General features: G+C 43.3%; 1 protein-coding gene across 2 annotated transcripts; it reads right to left on the reverse strand.

Annotated features, from left to right (window-relative positions):
• Positions 1 to 2,665: 2,665 nt before the first annotated feature.
• gprc6a (G protein-coupled receptor, class C, group 6, member A) lies at positions 2,666 to 14,659 on the reverse strand. 2 transcript variants are annotated; one of them, XM_042107933.1, is made up of 8 exons: positions 14,584 to 14,659; positions 14,296 to 14,532; positions 13,067 to 13,397; positions 12,069 to 12,824; positions 10,401 to 10,616; positions 8,063 to 8,186; positions 7,342 to 7,646; positions 2,666 to 3,710 (listed from the first exon to the last, which is right to left on the reverse strand). In XM_042107933.1, the coding sequence occupies exons 2-8, from the start codon at positions 14,478 to 14,480 to the stop codon at positions 2,913 to 2,915; spliced, it is 2,715 nt and encodes a 904-aa protein (XP_041963867.1). In that variant the 5' UTR covers positions 14,481 to 14,532; positions 14,584 to 14,659; the 3' UTR covers positions 2,666 to 2,912. The 2 variants fall into 2 exon arrangements, with proteins under 2 accessions (XP_041963867.1, XP_041963868.1); XM_042107934.1 differs by lacking the exons at positions 14,296 to 14,532; positions 14,584 to 14,659 and having other exon boundaries at positions 13,041 to 13,127.
• Positions 14,660 to 15,204: the final 545 nt, after the last annotated feature.

The raw sequence follows: 15,204 nt of genomic DNA on the forward strand, positions 1-15,204 counted from the left end.
TTCCAACTAATTTGCCATTGTCCAGTCTGCTAGCTGACATTTTACGACTTACATGGACATTATTTTACAGGTTTAGATGGAAAATACAGATGTTTTTCCAGTTCTACAAGTAGCCATCACATTGCCAGCACATTGCCATTCGATTGAAACCACACGTAAATCAATCTTTTTTTCAGAACATACATCTCTATTCACATTTTTAACCTCTTCTCTGTTTTTGGAGGACTTCCTGAAAACGTACCTCAGGGCAAAAGGACAAAGAAAAGACTCCACTCAGATTTGGTTTCAGCCGCGTAGGTTTTCATGTCAAATGGACCCTGGTCTAATACCTCTCCCGCAGGTGGCAAAAACAGTTTCGGTTGGTATTGGCCTGATTGCTGTTCCCCCACTCTCCTTGATATCACGCTCATCTACAGATGCCCTTCCAGTGTCAATATCATCACTGAATAAATATTTGCACTGATAGATGTCCTGTCTAAATGTTTTTAAATATATGAGTGCACAAAGTGCCATCTCCAATATTTGCTTTTGGAGTATCGAAAGCGTGTTCAACATTTTATGTTTATTGTATTGGTGAGGGAGAGTGTGGCTTAATGTGAAGGTTTGAGGAAATGAAAATGCAACGCCGAACTCGCCTGCTCTGTAACTGGATCCCGTTGTGTTTGGAGAAATTCCTCACACCTTTGCTTTTTCTAGTTGACCATACAACTGAACTAATTCACCTAGTTACCCACAATTTCACTCTGTTTTTGGAACACACACACAGACACACAGCCAGACCCATATACACCTCAAGGCTATTTGAAAGTTCCAAAACCAGACTCTCAGGTTTGGAGTGGGGAATTCTGAGTGTCACCAACAACATGGGAACACTTCACGGCATCATACATCACAGGCTGTCACACCACTTGAATGCTCTCATTGCAGTTTCACATAACATTTAAACATTTGGATGTGGTGAAAAGAACTGCTACCTTATGTGAATAAGTGTATTTGTCTTACTAGTTGATTCTAATTTGTCACTGCTCTGGATGCAGCAGATTTTTCCATTGAAAAATAAATAAATCATACTGCATGTTGGACACCTTTGGCAAGGCTGGTCCATATCGAAGAGGAATGGATAGGCCTAAGTATTTCTGGGGAGAAAATATCTATATACAGAGAATGCCACTTTACTGTATGTTATTAAACTCATATGTAACTCACCCTTGCGCAACGTTTTGACATAAGTAAGACCTCCAGAGGGAAAAATTATGTGATTTTGTGCAGCATTTCTTTTTAAAACACTCCTCTCTTGCACTTGACTCTGTGACCTTGTCTTTGTTTACACTTGACCCCACTAGTTGACCTGTGTTTTTTTTTTTTACATTTATTCACCATTATCTAAAGGTTAAGCAAAACTTAAGTTCTGGCAATATCTACTGACATGTTCATTGTCTTTGGATTAATCCAGACAATCCTGTATTTTTCAAGTCATGCTAACATCTGTTAGTAGGATGTTCTAGTTTAATTATACATGATCTATCTTGTATGGTGGCAGTAATGATCTTTTATCCTATAAAAAAATACAGGCCATTGTCTTCTGAATTTACAAAGAGGAATTTTAATATTTGTAGTGTTTGTCAGCAGTCAGAACACAAGCCAAAACAATGATGCTTGTCAGCAGGCAAAACAAAAAACAAAGCAAAACAAAACAATGCTTTTGCTCTCCCAACCCTCGACATGTCAACAGGTTATTAGCATTCCATGATATGCATGCATTTCTCCTGTCATGCATTTCTCCACATGCCTTCAGGTGCTTAGGTGTCTTTCGGGGTGACATCGCAAGGAGACATCGCCCTCCAGGCGGTCACACCTGAATTAATGTTTTCATCAGCAGACATCTGAGAAAGAAACCAAAATGTCTGTCTGGTATTTTACCCAGAGCCAGGGTCACCTGTCATTAGTCACTGTGTGTTGTATAACTGGCAATGTGAGTCAAAAATAGCTTGAACTTTTTTTTACTGTAATGTCTGGCTGTCTACTCTTAAAGCTTTAAGGAACAGTGGAGTATCAATGTGTGGGAGGGAAAAAGTAGAGTGAGAGACAGGAGAAAAATGTATTTTGGGGCTTTCCCCCAAGAGACACAAAGAGACCAGTCATAGTGCCATGACAGACGTCTTATATTTACTATCAGGAAAGTGACCGGTTCTTCCAGCCAAGTGGAATTTCATCACACCATTTTGGCAACACAAAAAATGTGCCACGTACAGGTATATTATTCACATCACATGCAGCAGGAGTCATAATGCTGTACACCAGCCAAAAGGGAAATGTGCTTTCAATATGAAATATGACACTTTCAGATCTTAACATAGCTTACAGAAACAATAGCTAACTGTAAGAAATGCTGACCACATAAATAAAAAATGTACAAACCACTGTAGGCTATAAGTATAAGTATATATACTCTTTTGATCCCGTGAGAGAAATTTGGTCTCTGCATTTATCCCAATCCGTGAATTAGTGACACACACTCAGCACACAGTGAACACACAGTGAGGTGAAGCACACACTAATCCCGGCGCAGTGAGCTGCCTGCAACAACAGCGGCGCTCGGGGAGCAGTAAGGGGTTAGGTGCCATGCTCAAGGGCACTTCAGCCGTGCCTACTGGTCGGGGCTTGAACCGGTAACCCTCCGGTCCGAAGTGCTAACCAGTAGGCCACGACTGCCCCAAACCTGTAGATAATCCACCATTGGAGGGCAATGACATGACAGTATTAGATCAATGTGTTCATCACTGTTCAATCTCCATCCCAAAAATAGTCAAAATCAGAGTAAAAAAGCCTTGATATATATCTCAAAGTGCTTTCTGATATTTGATTAGGAGATACGGAAAAGAATAAGGCTTGTAAAAGTTCTAATAATTCCATCATATGCTGAATGTCCTCCTCAGACGTGGCTTCGGCACTTGACCCTGAGTGGACTGTGAGACCGTGGCTTCTGTACTCACAGTATCTGTAGATGCTGAGGGCAGGTAAATAGACATCCTGCTAATGGTGAAAGCCTGACTGTTTGTTTTCTCCTCTGTGCCCAGGGATGTGGAGCCACCGAGCGAGCCGCTGGACCTCTGTGAGTACTCGTAGACGTTCCGCAGAAAGGCGTCCTTGGTGTTGTGCTCCTTCTTGAAGAGGATGATGTAGCACTTGGGCAGGAAGTGACAACAGAGGATGCCGTAGTTGGAGAGGAGGATGACCACCATCTCCACAGCGGGCAGGTACTTCCCCTGGGTGGTCACGTACACGGGGATGAAGATCACCCAGGAGATGAGGTAGATGAGCATGCCGAAGGTGATGAACTTGGCCTCGTTGTAGCTCTCCGGAAGCTTCCGTCCCTTGAAGGCGAAGCCGAAGCACACGAGCGCCAGCACGGCAATATAAGCCAGCATGACGGCAAACGCCACGTACGAGCCCTCGTCGCACTCAGCCAGCATCGAGGTGGAGTCAAAGGGCCTGCGCACGGGGAAAGGACTGCGGAGCACCAGCCAGACGGTGCAGACCAGCACCTGGACGGCCATGCAGGCCACCACGATGGCGTAAGGCTTGTAGAGGCGCCGCAGCATCTCCTGCAGCGATGGGTTGAAGTTGAAGGCCAGCAGAATCTTCAGGGACTTGACCAGGATGCAGGACACGCACAGGGTGAAGCTCAGACCAAACAGCACCTGACGGATCTGACAGAGACGTGAGGCAACGTTATACTAACGTTTGATATAGCAAACATATTATAACTTGATGACATGATATGATATCTCATTACACCATGTTCCAAGTTATTATACAAATTGGATTTAAGTGTCATAAACATTTATTTTTTTGTTTTTCAATTAAACTCATGGATGGTATTGTGTCTCAGGGCTCTTTGGATCATTGAAACCAATCTCAGACACCTGTGATAATTAGTTTACCAATCAAAGGAAAACTGCTTAAAAAGGATGTTCCACATTATTAAGCATGCCACAGGTTTCAAGCAATATGGGAAAGAAAAAGAATCTCTCTGCTGCTGAAAAGCATGAAATTGTGCACTACCTTGGACAAGGTATGAAAACATTGGATATTTCCCGAAAACGTATGCGTGATCATCGTACTGTGAAGAAATCTGTCACTGATTCAGAGCACAGGCGGGTTCATGCAGACAAAGGCATAATAAGGAAGTTTTCTGACAAACAAATTCATAGGATAAAGAGAGCAGCTGCTAAAATGACATTGCAAAGCAGCAAACAGGTATTTGAAGCCGCTGGTGCCTCTGGAGTCCCACAAATTTCAAGGTGTAGGATCCTCAAGAATTTTGCAAGTGTGCATAAACCTACTATTCGGCCACTCCTAAACAATGCTCACAAGCAGAAACGGTTGCAGTGGGCTCAGGAATACATGAAGACTAATTTTCAAACAGTTTTGTTTTACGGAGTGCCGTGCAACCCTAGATGGTCCAGATGGATGGAGTAATGGATGGCTGGTGAATGGCCACTATGTCCCAACAAGGCTGAGACGTCAGCAAGGAGGTGGCGGAGTCATGTTTATGGCCGGAATCATAGAGCTGGTAAGCCCCTTTAGGGTCCCTGACAGTGTGAAAATGACCTCGGCAAAGTATGTAGTTTCTGACTGACTACTTTCTTCCGTGGTATGAAAAGAAGAACCGTGCCTTCCGTAGCAAAATCATCTTTATCCATGACAATGCACCATCTCATGCTGCAAAGAATACCTCTGGGTCATTGGCTGCTATGGGCATAAAAGGAGAGAAACTCATGGTGTGGCCCCCATCTTTCCCTGACCTCAACCCTATTGAGAACCTTTGGAGCATCATCAACCAAATGATCTATGAGGGTGGGAGGCAGTTCATATCTAAGCAGCAGCTCTGGGAGGCTATTCTGACATTCTGGCAGCTCTGGGATAACCTGACCCTAGCCAGATGAATTTCGTTCCGCTTAGCTCCGCCTAGCTTCACTCACATCCATCTGGGACCTCTTCCATTGAGAGTGATTTCTGCAACCGACTTTATGGTTCAGCCAATCAGGACGCAGGGCGGGAGTTTCATAGATGTGACATAGCGTAGAAGCGACTGTGAGACTGTTATTAGCGTCACGGGTTGGCTTCGATGTGAGTGGTTGAAGTAGCACGTCAATAGATGACGGACAAGTGGCTTATTCAATCATATGCAAGCATTTTTTGATTAGGCCCAGCCTTCTGAAGCAATACTTCAATGGATCGGTTCCAGATGGATGAGTGGAGCTAGGCGGAGCGTAATTCATCTGGCTAGGGTCAGGTTAGCTCTGGGAAGCTATTCTGCAAAGACATTAAAGCAGAAACTCTGCAAGAACTCACAAGTTCAATGGATGCAAGAATTGTGAAGGTGATATCAATGAAGGGGTCCTATGTGAACATGTAACTTGGCGTGTTAAGATGTTTTTGATTGAAATAACTTTTGATTTTATTTATATCACCTCCTAATGCTGCAAATTCAACAAATTACCAATTTTAGTTCTTTACAACCTATAAAATCTCTTGAAACTCTGTTGTGCATAATAATTTGGAACAGTGCATTTTGAGTTTTTTATTTTTAAAAGCAAAATACTGTTATCATTGGGAGGTTTGTTCAATAAAATTCTAATTATACTCTAATGGTTGATGACTTGAAAATGATACTGTCATTTGCTGACTGTAATTTGCATCGACTGTAATTTGCATAATAATTTGGAACGTGTAAACAACATTATAGTGTTAATTTTATCACCTATTTTTAATTTAGTCTTAGTCTTGTGACAAAATGTCCTTTTTAGTCTTTGTCATATTTAGTCATTCAAATATCATTTTTGTTAGTCAAATTTTAGTCGACTAAAAGTCTCGTCATTTTAGTCTAGTTTTAGTCAAAAGAAAACTAAAGGTATCTTAGTCTTAGTCAGTTTTAGTCAACACATTTTAGTCTTTTTTTATAACAAATTATTTCTGATTACCATTTGAGTCAAATAGTGTTTCACACATCTCAATTTTCCAACAACATTGTGTGTCCACAGGGCTACTCGTCTGTTATAATTACTCATTCTGATTTTTTGTCAGTCAGTATGTTTACATGCACAGGTAAGTCGAGCTACAGTTATAGCTCGGCTGGGATTTGACCATAGACAGTAAAAGATTTGACTGGACCACTGTCATATTCGTAGACCAGTGTTTCTCAAAGTGTGGTCCAGGGATCATTGGTGGTCTGCAAGCTATCCCAAGTGGTCCGCGAGCAGACGTGATAAAATATAATATAGATGAGTTGTTTGCAATATAACTTAAGCCTTCAGAGGCTTTGGGAGTGCTTGCATACCATATGCGAAATACTATCTGTGACCTGAGACAATAATAGCTGGGTAATTTGGTCCTAGCCAAAATCCTCAAAATAAAACAATCAAACCGGTAACTCAGGATGAGGAAATGAGCTCTATGGCAGGGCAGTATCGTTCTCCAAAAGCTTTATGGACTGAAGTAACAGAGGCCAGCTAGTTAGGGCAGTTGCATAGTAAACTCTATCAGGAGCCCAAAACATAGTCACTAGCAATGGTCAACAGCAGTCCTAAAATAAGTATAAATAAAAAAAATGTGCCACGTACAGGTATATTATTCACATCACACACAGCAGGAGTCATAATGCTGTACACCAGCCAAAAGGGAAATGTGCTTTCAATATGAAATATGACACTTTCAGATCCAGACCCACATAACTTACAGAAACAATAGCAAACTGTAAGAAATGCTGACCACATAAATAAAAAATGTACAAACCACTGTAGGCTATAAGTATAAGTATAGTATGTATACTCTTTTGATCCCGTGAGGGAAATTTGGTCTCTGCATTTATCCCAATCCGTGAATTAGTGAAACACACTCAGCACACAGTGAACACACAGTAAGGTGAAGCACACACTAATCCCGACGCAGTGAGATGCCTGCTACAACAGCGGCGCTCGGGGAGCAGTGAGGGGTTAGGTGCCTTGCTCAAGGGCACTTCAGCCGTTCCTACTGGTCGGGGTTCGAACCGGTAACCTTCCGCTAACCAGTAGGCCACGGCTGCCCATAAGAGTTATTCACTACAGAGGCTGGTTTGTCCTTGGTACAGTACTGCACATTCCCTTACCAGTGCAACATCTCATATACAGCAATGACGAAAGAATGACGCTTTATGGAAGAAAAAAGGACAGCTACTAGACCAACGGAGGCTTACAGGCAGAGGCCAGAGAGCAGTGAGTGAAAACAATTCACGGCCTTTAACAAAAAGTGTACGGGAGTGAAGTTGTGGCCTGTTGTTAGCGTGTGCTGCGAGAGTACCTTGCACTTGATGCTGCTCGGATGTCCCACGAAGAACACCACGCTGACGTAGCTCCCTGTCAAGGACAGGAGGATGATCTGGCACAGCGGACCCCCCGCCGCCCTCACCACAGGCGTGTTCCGTTGCCACAGGAACAGCACGCCTATGACCAGTGCCATGATGACGCCCAGCGCGGCCAAGGTCAGCAGCACGATGGCGAAGCCGTCTTTCCAGTCCAGCAGCTCCAGGGTCTTCAGTCTGCAGGACGTGCTTCTGACTGGGGCCCACTCTATGCTAGCATTACAACTCAGGCACTGGTCCGCATCTGACAATCAGGAGAGCGTAACAAAATATGTGTTTTTATTTATATTTACATACATTTTATGTTTACCATCATGCAATGTTCTCTTGATGAGTTTGGCATGGTTCAGAGGCAGATTGTAAAGACATGCTCTTAGAATGCAAAGTGGATGGCCCTTGAGGTCATTTTGTAAAACACCCTCATCAAGTCTCAGTCAAGCTTTTTATGTAAGTGGAAAATCACTGAACTTTTCCTTTCAGTGTTTATGTGTCCATAAAGGGCTGATCTTTTTCTCTCTCACCTTGCTCTGTCTGTGTAAATATTAGCTCTCCTCTGTTTGGAGATATGGAAATTGGACTGACACTGTGGGTGTGTGTGTGTGTGTGTGTGGAGGGGGGGGTGTATGTATGTGTCTGTGTGTGGGTGTGAGAGAGACTCACCCGTGTCATTGGAGTAATGGTCTGCAGTGCAGTTGATGCACTCGTAGCAGCAGGTGTGTTGGCCCTCTACACTCTTCTTCATTTCTCCTGGCTCACAGCTGTTGGAGCACTTCGACACCACATCCTGGTGGACACACACAGTAGGGGTTAAGTCATTTAGAGACCTCAGACCTTCTTATTTTCTAACTACTTTTACGAGTCTGCAGTATCACTGAGTACAGCTGTTACAAGAGGGTCTGGCGTCCCATTGTTATGATGCACTTCCTGCGACGCGGTCATTCGTCTCTAAATGACTTAACTCCCTCTCACACAGAGGAAGAAGCAGGAGGTGGGAAGTGGAAGGAAGTGGGAAGTGGGAGGAAATAGGAAGTGGGAGGAAGTGGGAAGTGGAAGGAGAGAAGTGGGAAGTGGGAAGTGGAGATATCATGTCAGTCACAGCACAGTTTCTTATCACCACTTCAAAACACTTGGTGGATATGATGCCACTGAGAGATCATGGCTGCTGGCCCTGGTGACCTTGACTGACCTGGCCAGTTCAGTTTAGGGGTCAGCTGCCATTTAGAACTTTCTAGTCATTTTAGGCTGAGTGTCCATAGAGTCATTTTCTAAACACCTGTCTTTTTTGTTGTTTCCAATGAGGATGTATGGCCACATACAGCTGCCTATAGAGAAAGTGTTGCACTTTACGCTTATCTGGTTTACTGCACTATATTGTATTATTCAACAGCACAAAAAAAAAATCAAGTATTGGCCGAGGTAATGCAGGAAAGAATGTTTCAATAATCCAGCAACTGTAATGCACTTACTGAAATTTAAACTACAATGCATTTCTTTACTTTGTTACACAGGCAAGTAATCAGATTACAGTAACATTACTCATTACCCCCATCCATGAGGAAAAAAAGGTTAGTTCACTCCCCACTGATCATTGATGATCAGGCAGTGGAGAGAGTGTCCAGTTTTAAATTTCTTGGCACACAATACACAAAGTTTAAATTTCTTGGCACCACCATATGTCCCTGAAGTGGGAGGTCAACACCAACCTCATTATAAGCAAAGCCCGCTTTTGTAACAGTACTTCCCCTGCCACTGTTAGGCTCTTTAATGCTCAGACACCTGGCAGAGTAAACATGTACTAAATGCACCTTATTCAAATGCACTTTATAGATGGCACAAGGACACTTTATGAGAAGTTGCAATAGCACAAGGTTTTGTTTTACTGGTTTGAATGATTGTCTATGTGATTGTCTTTTATGTAGGCCCTACTGTATGATCCTGTGTGTGTATTGCCTTTTTTTTTAACCTAATTAGCACCAAGACAAATTCCAATCAACTGTATTGACATGGCAATAAACTGTTGAACTTGAAAAGGGAAATAAGGAAACAAATGATCTGCACACTGCTGTATGCAAATTTGTCCTCTTTCCTTTGATCACATATAAATGACCCGTCAATTCCAATTGAAAGCCTAAGAGTTTTTAACAGCTTTATCTGTTCATTAACCTGACTCTCGCCAGATTTCGTTCCGCTTAGCTCCGCCTAGCTTCACTCACATCCATCTGGGACCTCTTCCGTTGAGAGTGATTTCTGCACCACATTTTATGGTAGAGCCAATCAGGACGCAGGGCGGGAGTTTCATAGATGTGATGTAGCGTAGAAGCGACTGTGAGACTGTTCTCAGCGTCACGGGTTGGCTTCGATGTGAGTGGTTGAAGTAGCATGTCAATACATGACGGACAAGTGGCTTATCCAATCTTATGCAAGCATTTTTTGATTAGGCTCAGCCTTCTGAAGCAACACTCCAATGGATTGATCCCAGATGGATGAGTAGAGTAGAGTGGAGCTAGGCGGAACAAAATTCATCTGGCGAGAGTCAGGTTATCTGTTCATGTGTCTGACGTGAAAGCACTCTACTGTTGTTGAGCAAACCTTCAGGGCCATTGTGCTGTGTGTGTGTGGGTGTGTGTTTGTCTCTTCACAAGGGTTTTTGAATGACATGCCTGTCATTTTTTCTGAATGAACCTAGCTGACTAACTTCCGTATCCATCCTGAATGAACCTAGCTGACTAACTTCCGTATCCATCCAACCTTCGGTCGTCAAATGTCTATGGGAAATAACATGGCGTTTTGAAAGATTGTACCTGTCAAACTCTGTAGGTGACAAAGTAGAAAAAGCTGCTGGGCAGATTGGCCTACACACTTCTGCCATCTAGTTTCCACTGGATTTTTTGATTGTCGGTGCCGTTTAAGTACTTTGTCACCTACAGAGTTTGACAGGTACGATCTTTCAAAACGCCATGTTATTTTATAGGTCTATTGTTTTGACTGATTCAATCACCTTGAAGAGGTGAAGCTGGCTTCGCATCTCGCGGCTGGTTGGGGTAATGGAGTTGTTGACAGAGTGATACTCGGCTACCACGTCGAAGGTACCTAAGGACCCTCTGCTGGTCCTCCAGATGGTGATGTCATAACCCAGGTTCACATCTCCGTTTTTATCAAAACTGTATTTCTTTCCTTCCATCTCAAACGTTGCTCTTTTTAGGGGACCGAGCAGCTGAAATGGAGAAGACAGTGACAACAAAAAGATTCAAGACGATCAAGAGATCAAGTGAATGTGAAATTAAACCTCTTGTTCTCAGACTCAGATCTTATTTGAACCTTTCTAACCCTTTGTTTGTCAGTTAGCTTGATCAACTGTGTTAGGCTTACTGAAGAAAAGTCAATAAATCTACTGTTCTATTTAAGCAGTAGGCTAATTGTAGGCCTACTGTGTGTGATCACACAGCAAGGCAAGGCTTTGAACCGGTTCACGGAACGAAAACGAAAACCAGAAACTTTTGATGTTTTGCTACAGAAACCAGAAACTTCTGTGTAATATGACGTGGTGAGGTTCACATCACTTCCCGTCGTTTAGGGTACAACCGGGACGATAGACCTCTCCAGAATAAGTCCCGCCTCCTAACTTCCGTATCCATCCAACCTTCGGTCGTCAAATGTCTATGGGAAATAGCATGGCGTTTTGAAAGATGTACCTGTCAAACTCTGTAGGTGACAAAGTAGAAAAAGCTGCTGGGCAGATTGGCCTACACACTTCTGCCATCTAGTTTCCTCTGGATTTTTTGATTGTCGGTGCCTACCTACAGATGTTTTACCGGTATGATATTTCGAAACGCCATGTTACTTCCCATAGACAATCGGAAGTTGGATGGATACGGAAGTTACGGAGGCGGGACTTATTCTGGAGAGGTCTATTGAAACGGGGGACGAATGAAACATTCCGGTTTTCTCCGAGTGCAACGATGATAGACAGTCATCATTTGGACAAAACATAGAGCATATTAACCTCCGTTGCTCAGCCAAATGCCTTCCTGTTACATCCCGGTATCATGGAGTTACAGGCTATAAACGATTTTTGATGGTCACAAGTTTACATATTAGCGTTTTTTTTTGTTTATTATTAAAGAGTGTTTTTCATTTAAAGGTTTGACTTGATGCTTATTCAGTAGAGCATTTAGTGACAGGCCGTCGGTCTCCATAGGTTAACATGGCAAAACTTGACCCAAAGTGCTTCACAGGTAAGGCTATCTTACAAAAAAGCAAAGGAGGGAGATTGACAAATAAAATTAAATGAAATATAATTTTAAAGTCCTAATGTTCAGCCTACTTATTTGTATGTCCCGCAGACATGGGAACGTTATTAACCGGTTCGGGAATTTTATTTTTTTGTTCTAACCACTTCAGGAACGTCAATTTCAGTGTTGAACCAAAAACCGGAAACGTTAAAATGTTGTTTCTGTTCGGAACGAATCAATTGGAAAAAAATTCTGGTTCAAAGCCCTGGTTGCGTCTTATGCAGTGAGTGTTGTCTGTGTGTTGTGTGTTACGCAATGAGTGTTGTTTGTGTATTGTGTGTTATGCAGTGAGTGCTGTCTGTGTGTTGTGTGTTATGCAGTGAGTGTTGTCTGTATGGTGTGTATGTCTATGCTGTGTGTTTCATGTGTCATACCTGCCATGGCTTGAGTGCTCCAGGAGTCTTGCAGTCATTTCTTTTAGCACACCGGTCCACTATGGCCTGGGTTATTGCGCTGATGGCCATCTGGATGCTGAAGACTGAATCTGAGGCTGTGTTGTTCAACAGGATGGCTGTCGCCTTGTCTGGATCCACGGTCTGGTAGAACTTCCTCATAAATGGCATGTTTGTGTGCTCGCTCATATACACATCTCTCCTCAGCTCCCTGAGGTACTGCTGGAAGGGTGCAATGTTGCCGCTCTTGAAGGTGAACCCCACGACCTTCCCAATGGAGCCGAAATCAATGTGCGCCAGCTCGATGCCGTTGGTGGACCAACTGTCACTGGCGATCCACACTCTGTCCTCGGCGGGACCACCCTGCAGCTCCTCAAACACCTGCCGCATGTACTCCGCTTTGGCAAAGGACACAATCACCTTCGCCTTCCAGTTGCTGCGGATGCTTTGGACTGCCTGGCGGATAGAGCTGTTCACATTGGGGTCGTTCACTGATTCGGGCAGAATCTCCTTAAAGGCCAGGCAGATGCCCTTTTGTGCCGCCTCTGAGGCGAAGCTATCTAGTGCCGAGCTTCCGTAGTCGCCGTCCATCGTGATCACGCCCACCCAGTTCCAGAGGTTGTCGCTTAGCAACTTCGCCATGGCGCGAGTCTGGTACATGTCATTGGGCACGGTCCTCAAGAAGGCAGGAAAACGAAGCTTGTCACTCAGGATGGTGGCTGTGGATGAGTAACTGATCTGTGATGCAAGTGAGGCAGGAAATAAAGATGAGTTTACCTCTACAGCACAGTTCTTTTCACATCAGTTGAGACACAGATGAGAAAAGAGAGCAAAATAAAAGTGTAGAAGTGCAAACAGCACATCTATCTATCTATCTATCTATCTATCTATCTATCTATCTAACATCTAAACTTCATGAAGGGAAAGGGGTATGAGAGATAACCCTTGTCCCACCTGCATCCCTTCCACCCCAACTCTACCTGTGGGATAAGCTCCAGGGTGAGCACCCGTGCCAGAGCGATGGAAAGTTCCGAGAAGGACGCTCCCACCACAGCCACCACTGACTGGGTGCACACAGAGCCATTGCCACAGGCCTGGCAGCCACCACTGCTGTTGCTTGCGCCACTTTTTGTCGAGCTGATGCCTTCCGTGAAGTCCTTGGACGCCCGCAGGGCCGTGGTGATGTCGGAGCAGGAGTCGTGGATGTGGTAGCCCAGCGTGATGCCCAGCTTTGTGAGTGCCTCGGAGCGATTGGCCTCCTCCACCGCCTGGATCATGACCAAGGCTTCAGAGACACGAGCCGTATTCAAGCTGTTAGAGAAACAATACCCATGGAGGAAGGGAAAATAAGGAACCCGTCCAATAGACCTTTGCGTGTTTGACTATTGACATATAACTGAGAAAGCAAACACTCATTCATATGTACAGTAATAAAGCTGTAATGATAATGTATTATAGTATCATTATATACCATCATTATATAACTGATTCACAGGGACATATCATAATATTATATCATAAAATTATTTTATCATAATAATTTTATTGCATTTAATAAGAGCCCAATTAACCAGAATGCATTTTGCTAGTATAAAATGCAAATTTTATTTTATTGAAGCCTACTATTTTAAACAGAGCAGTTCGCAAAATTTTTTTTTTTCAAAATTTTTTCAAAATTTTTTTTTTTTCATGCTCTTAGCATGAAACACACGGTAATACAATGGTCGTCCAAACACCTACGTCATCATTAATAGATTATAAACCATTAACACCTGTCTTTTCTGCTCAGTAGTTTATTTAAACTGTGGTACTTTCCTCTCATTAATGATAAATGCATGCACACAAACAAGTAATAAATAACAGTCTTATCCAGTTGTAAGTTAGACAATTATTTTTAAATGAAATAATAATTGTGTGCTTCAAAATGTTGCTTTCTTAAAATAATCCTCTCTCTGTTTTACAAAACAAGGACATGTCAACATTTGACATTTGCATTTATTCATTTAGCTAAGTCTAAAGTCTAATAAATCTATTGATAGGAGGATAACTTTTTAAGAACTAAGCCAACGGATGAAAACTAGCACTCACAGCTACTGTAACTCCGGCTTATTTACAACTTTGTGTGTCAATTAATGAGTATTGTCCCTATCAAATAAACAAATGAATACATAATATAAGCCCTGGTCGGTGGCAGTGTCCAGGTACTCACTCTACGCAGACCGCAGGTTGGGGCTGGCTCAAGTCTGGCTGATACGTGGTTGGAACTTTGGCTCTGGCGTGGATTGGGAAGAGCGCACCGATGAGGATGTCTCCAGGGGCGCTGGCTGTTGGGGGAGATGCCATGGTGTGTGTCATCCAACTCAGGAGCAGCACCAGAGTCAGGAGCATCTGCATGGCTTTCAGATTCAGCTGGGCTGCAAGGGTCTGTAGTACTCCTCCTCTCTCAGGTGTGTTTCCTTTCACTCAGTCTCTCTCTCTGGATATATATATATATATATATATATATAGGATATCTATATGATATGTACAGTATAGCCCTTTCTCACTCTTCAGTATCACTCTGCCTTCCCTCTTTTAGCATTATCTCTCTTTCCCTATGTCCCCTTCTCTCTCTCTCTCTCTCCCTCTCTCTCTCTCTGTCTCCTCCTCTACCTGTCTCTTTTGCCTGATGCACTGGCTGTTTCTCTTCTTTTTTCTTGCTTTATCTATCATCAAGTTGAAAAGCCACCTTTTCTCTCTACCACAATCTCTCACTTCATCTGTTCAGGTAGACATGCCCTCTTTTTTCCTGTCTGTCTCTCTGTGTGTCTTTCAACAGGTGGACTGGTTTACTTCTCTCTCGTTCACACTGACTGACCTGGTGGACTTTTCTCTATCTCTGTCCGTCTCTGCCTGATGTCTTAGCTGACTGGCGATTTTGTCACCTGCATGTTAGATTGAAATCCCACATGTCACTCGGAACTGGCCCCTCCCCTTTGTCCTACCTGCACCTTCTCTGTGATTGGGCAATGCTCCGGTCCCCCCAGTTCACCTGCAGGCAGTAAAATGATGACGGTTAAGACATCACATTCGTGACAGTCACTCCAAGTTCCAGGTAGGCTACTTCCTCTCAAGAAAT

The sequence above is a fragment of the Alosa sapidissima genome, chromosome 10 (genome assembly GCF_018492685.1).
Source record: "Alosa sapidissima isolate fAloSap1 chromosome 10, fAloSap1.pri, whole genome shotgun sequence".
NCBI classification, from domain to species: Eukaryota; Metazoa; Chordata; class Actinopteri; order Clupeiformes; family Clupeidae; genus Alosa; species Alosa sapidissima.

What these genes read in the sequence shown, in the direction of transcription:
- gprc6a (XM_042107933.1), bottom strand. Translation starts at nt 14,480, where the DNA reads ATGCAGATGCTCCTGACTCTGGTGCTGCTCCTGAGTTGGATGACACAC. An exon ending in CAACCTGCGGTCTGCGTAGA is followed by an intron (nt 13,398 to 14,295) that starts GTGAGTACCTGG and finishes TTTCTCTAACAG; the next exon opens with CTTGAATACGGCTCGTGTCT. An exon ending in CCATTACTCCAATGACACGG is followed by an intron (nt 7,647 to 8,062) that starts GTGAGTCTCTCT and finishes CCTGATTGTCAG; the next exon opens with ATGCGGACCAGTGCCTGAGT.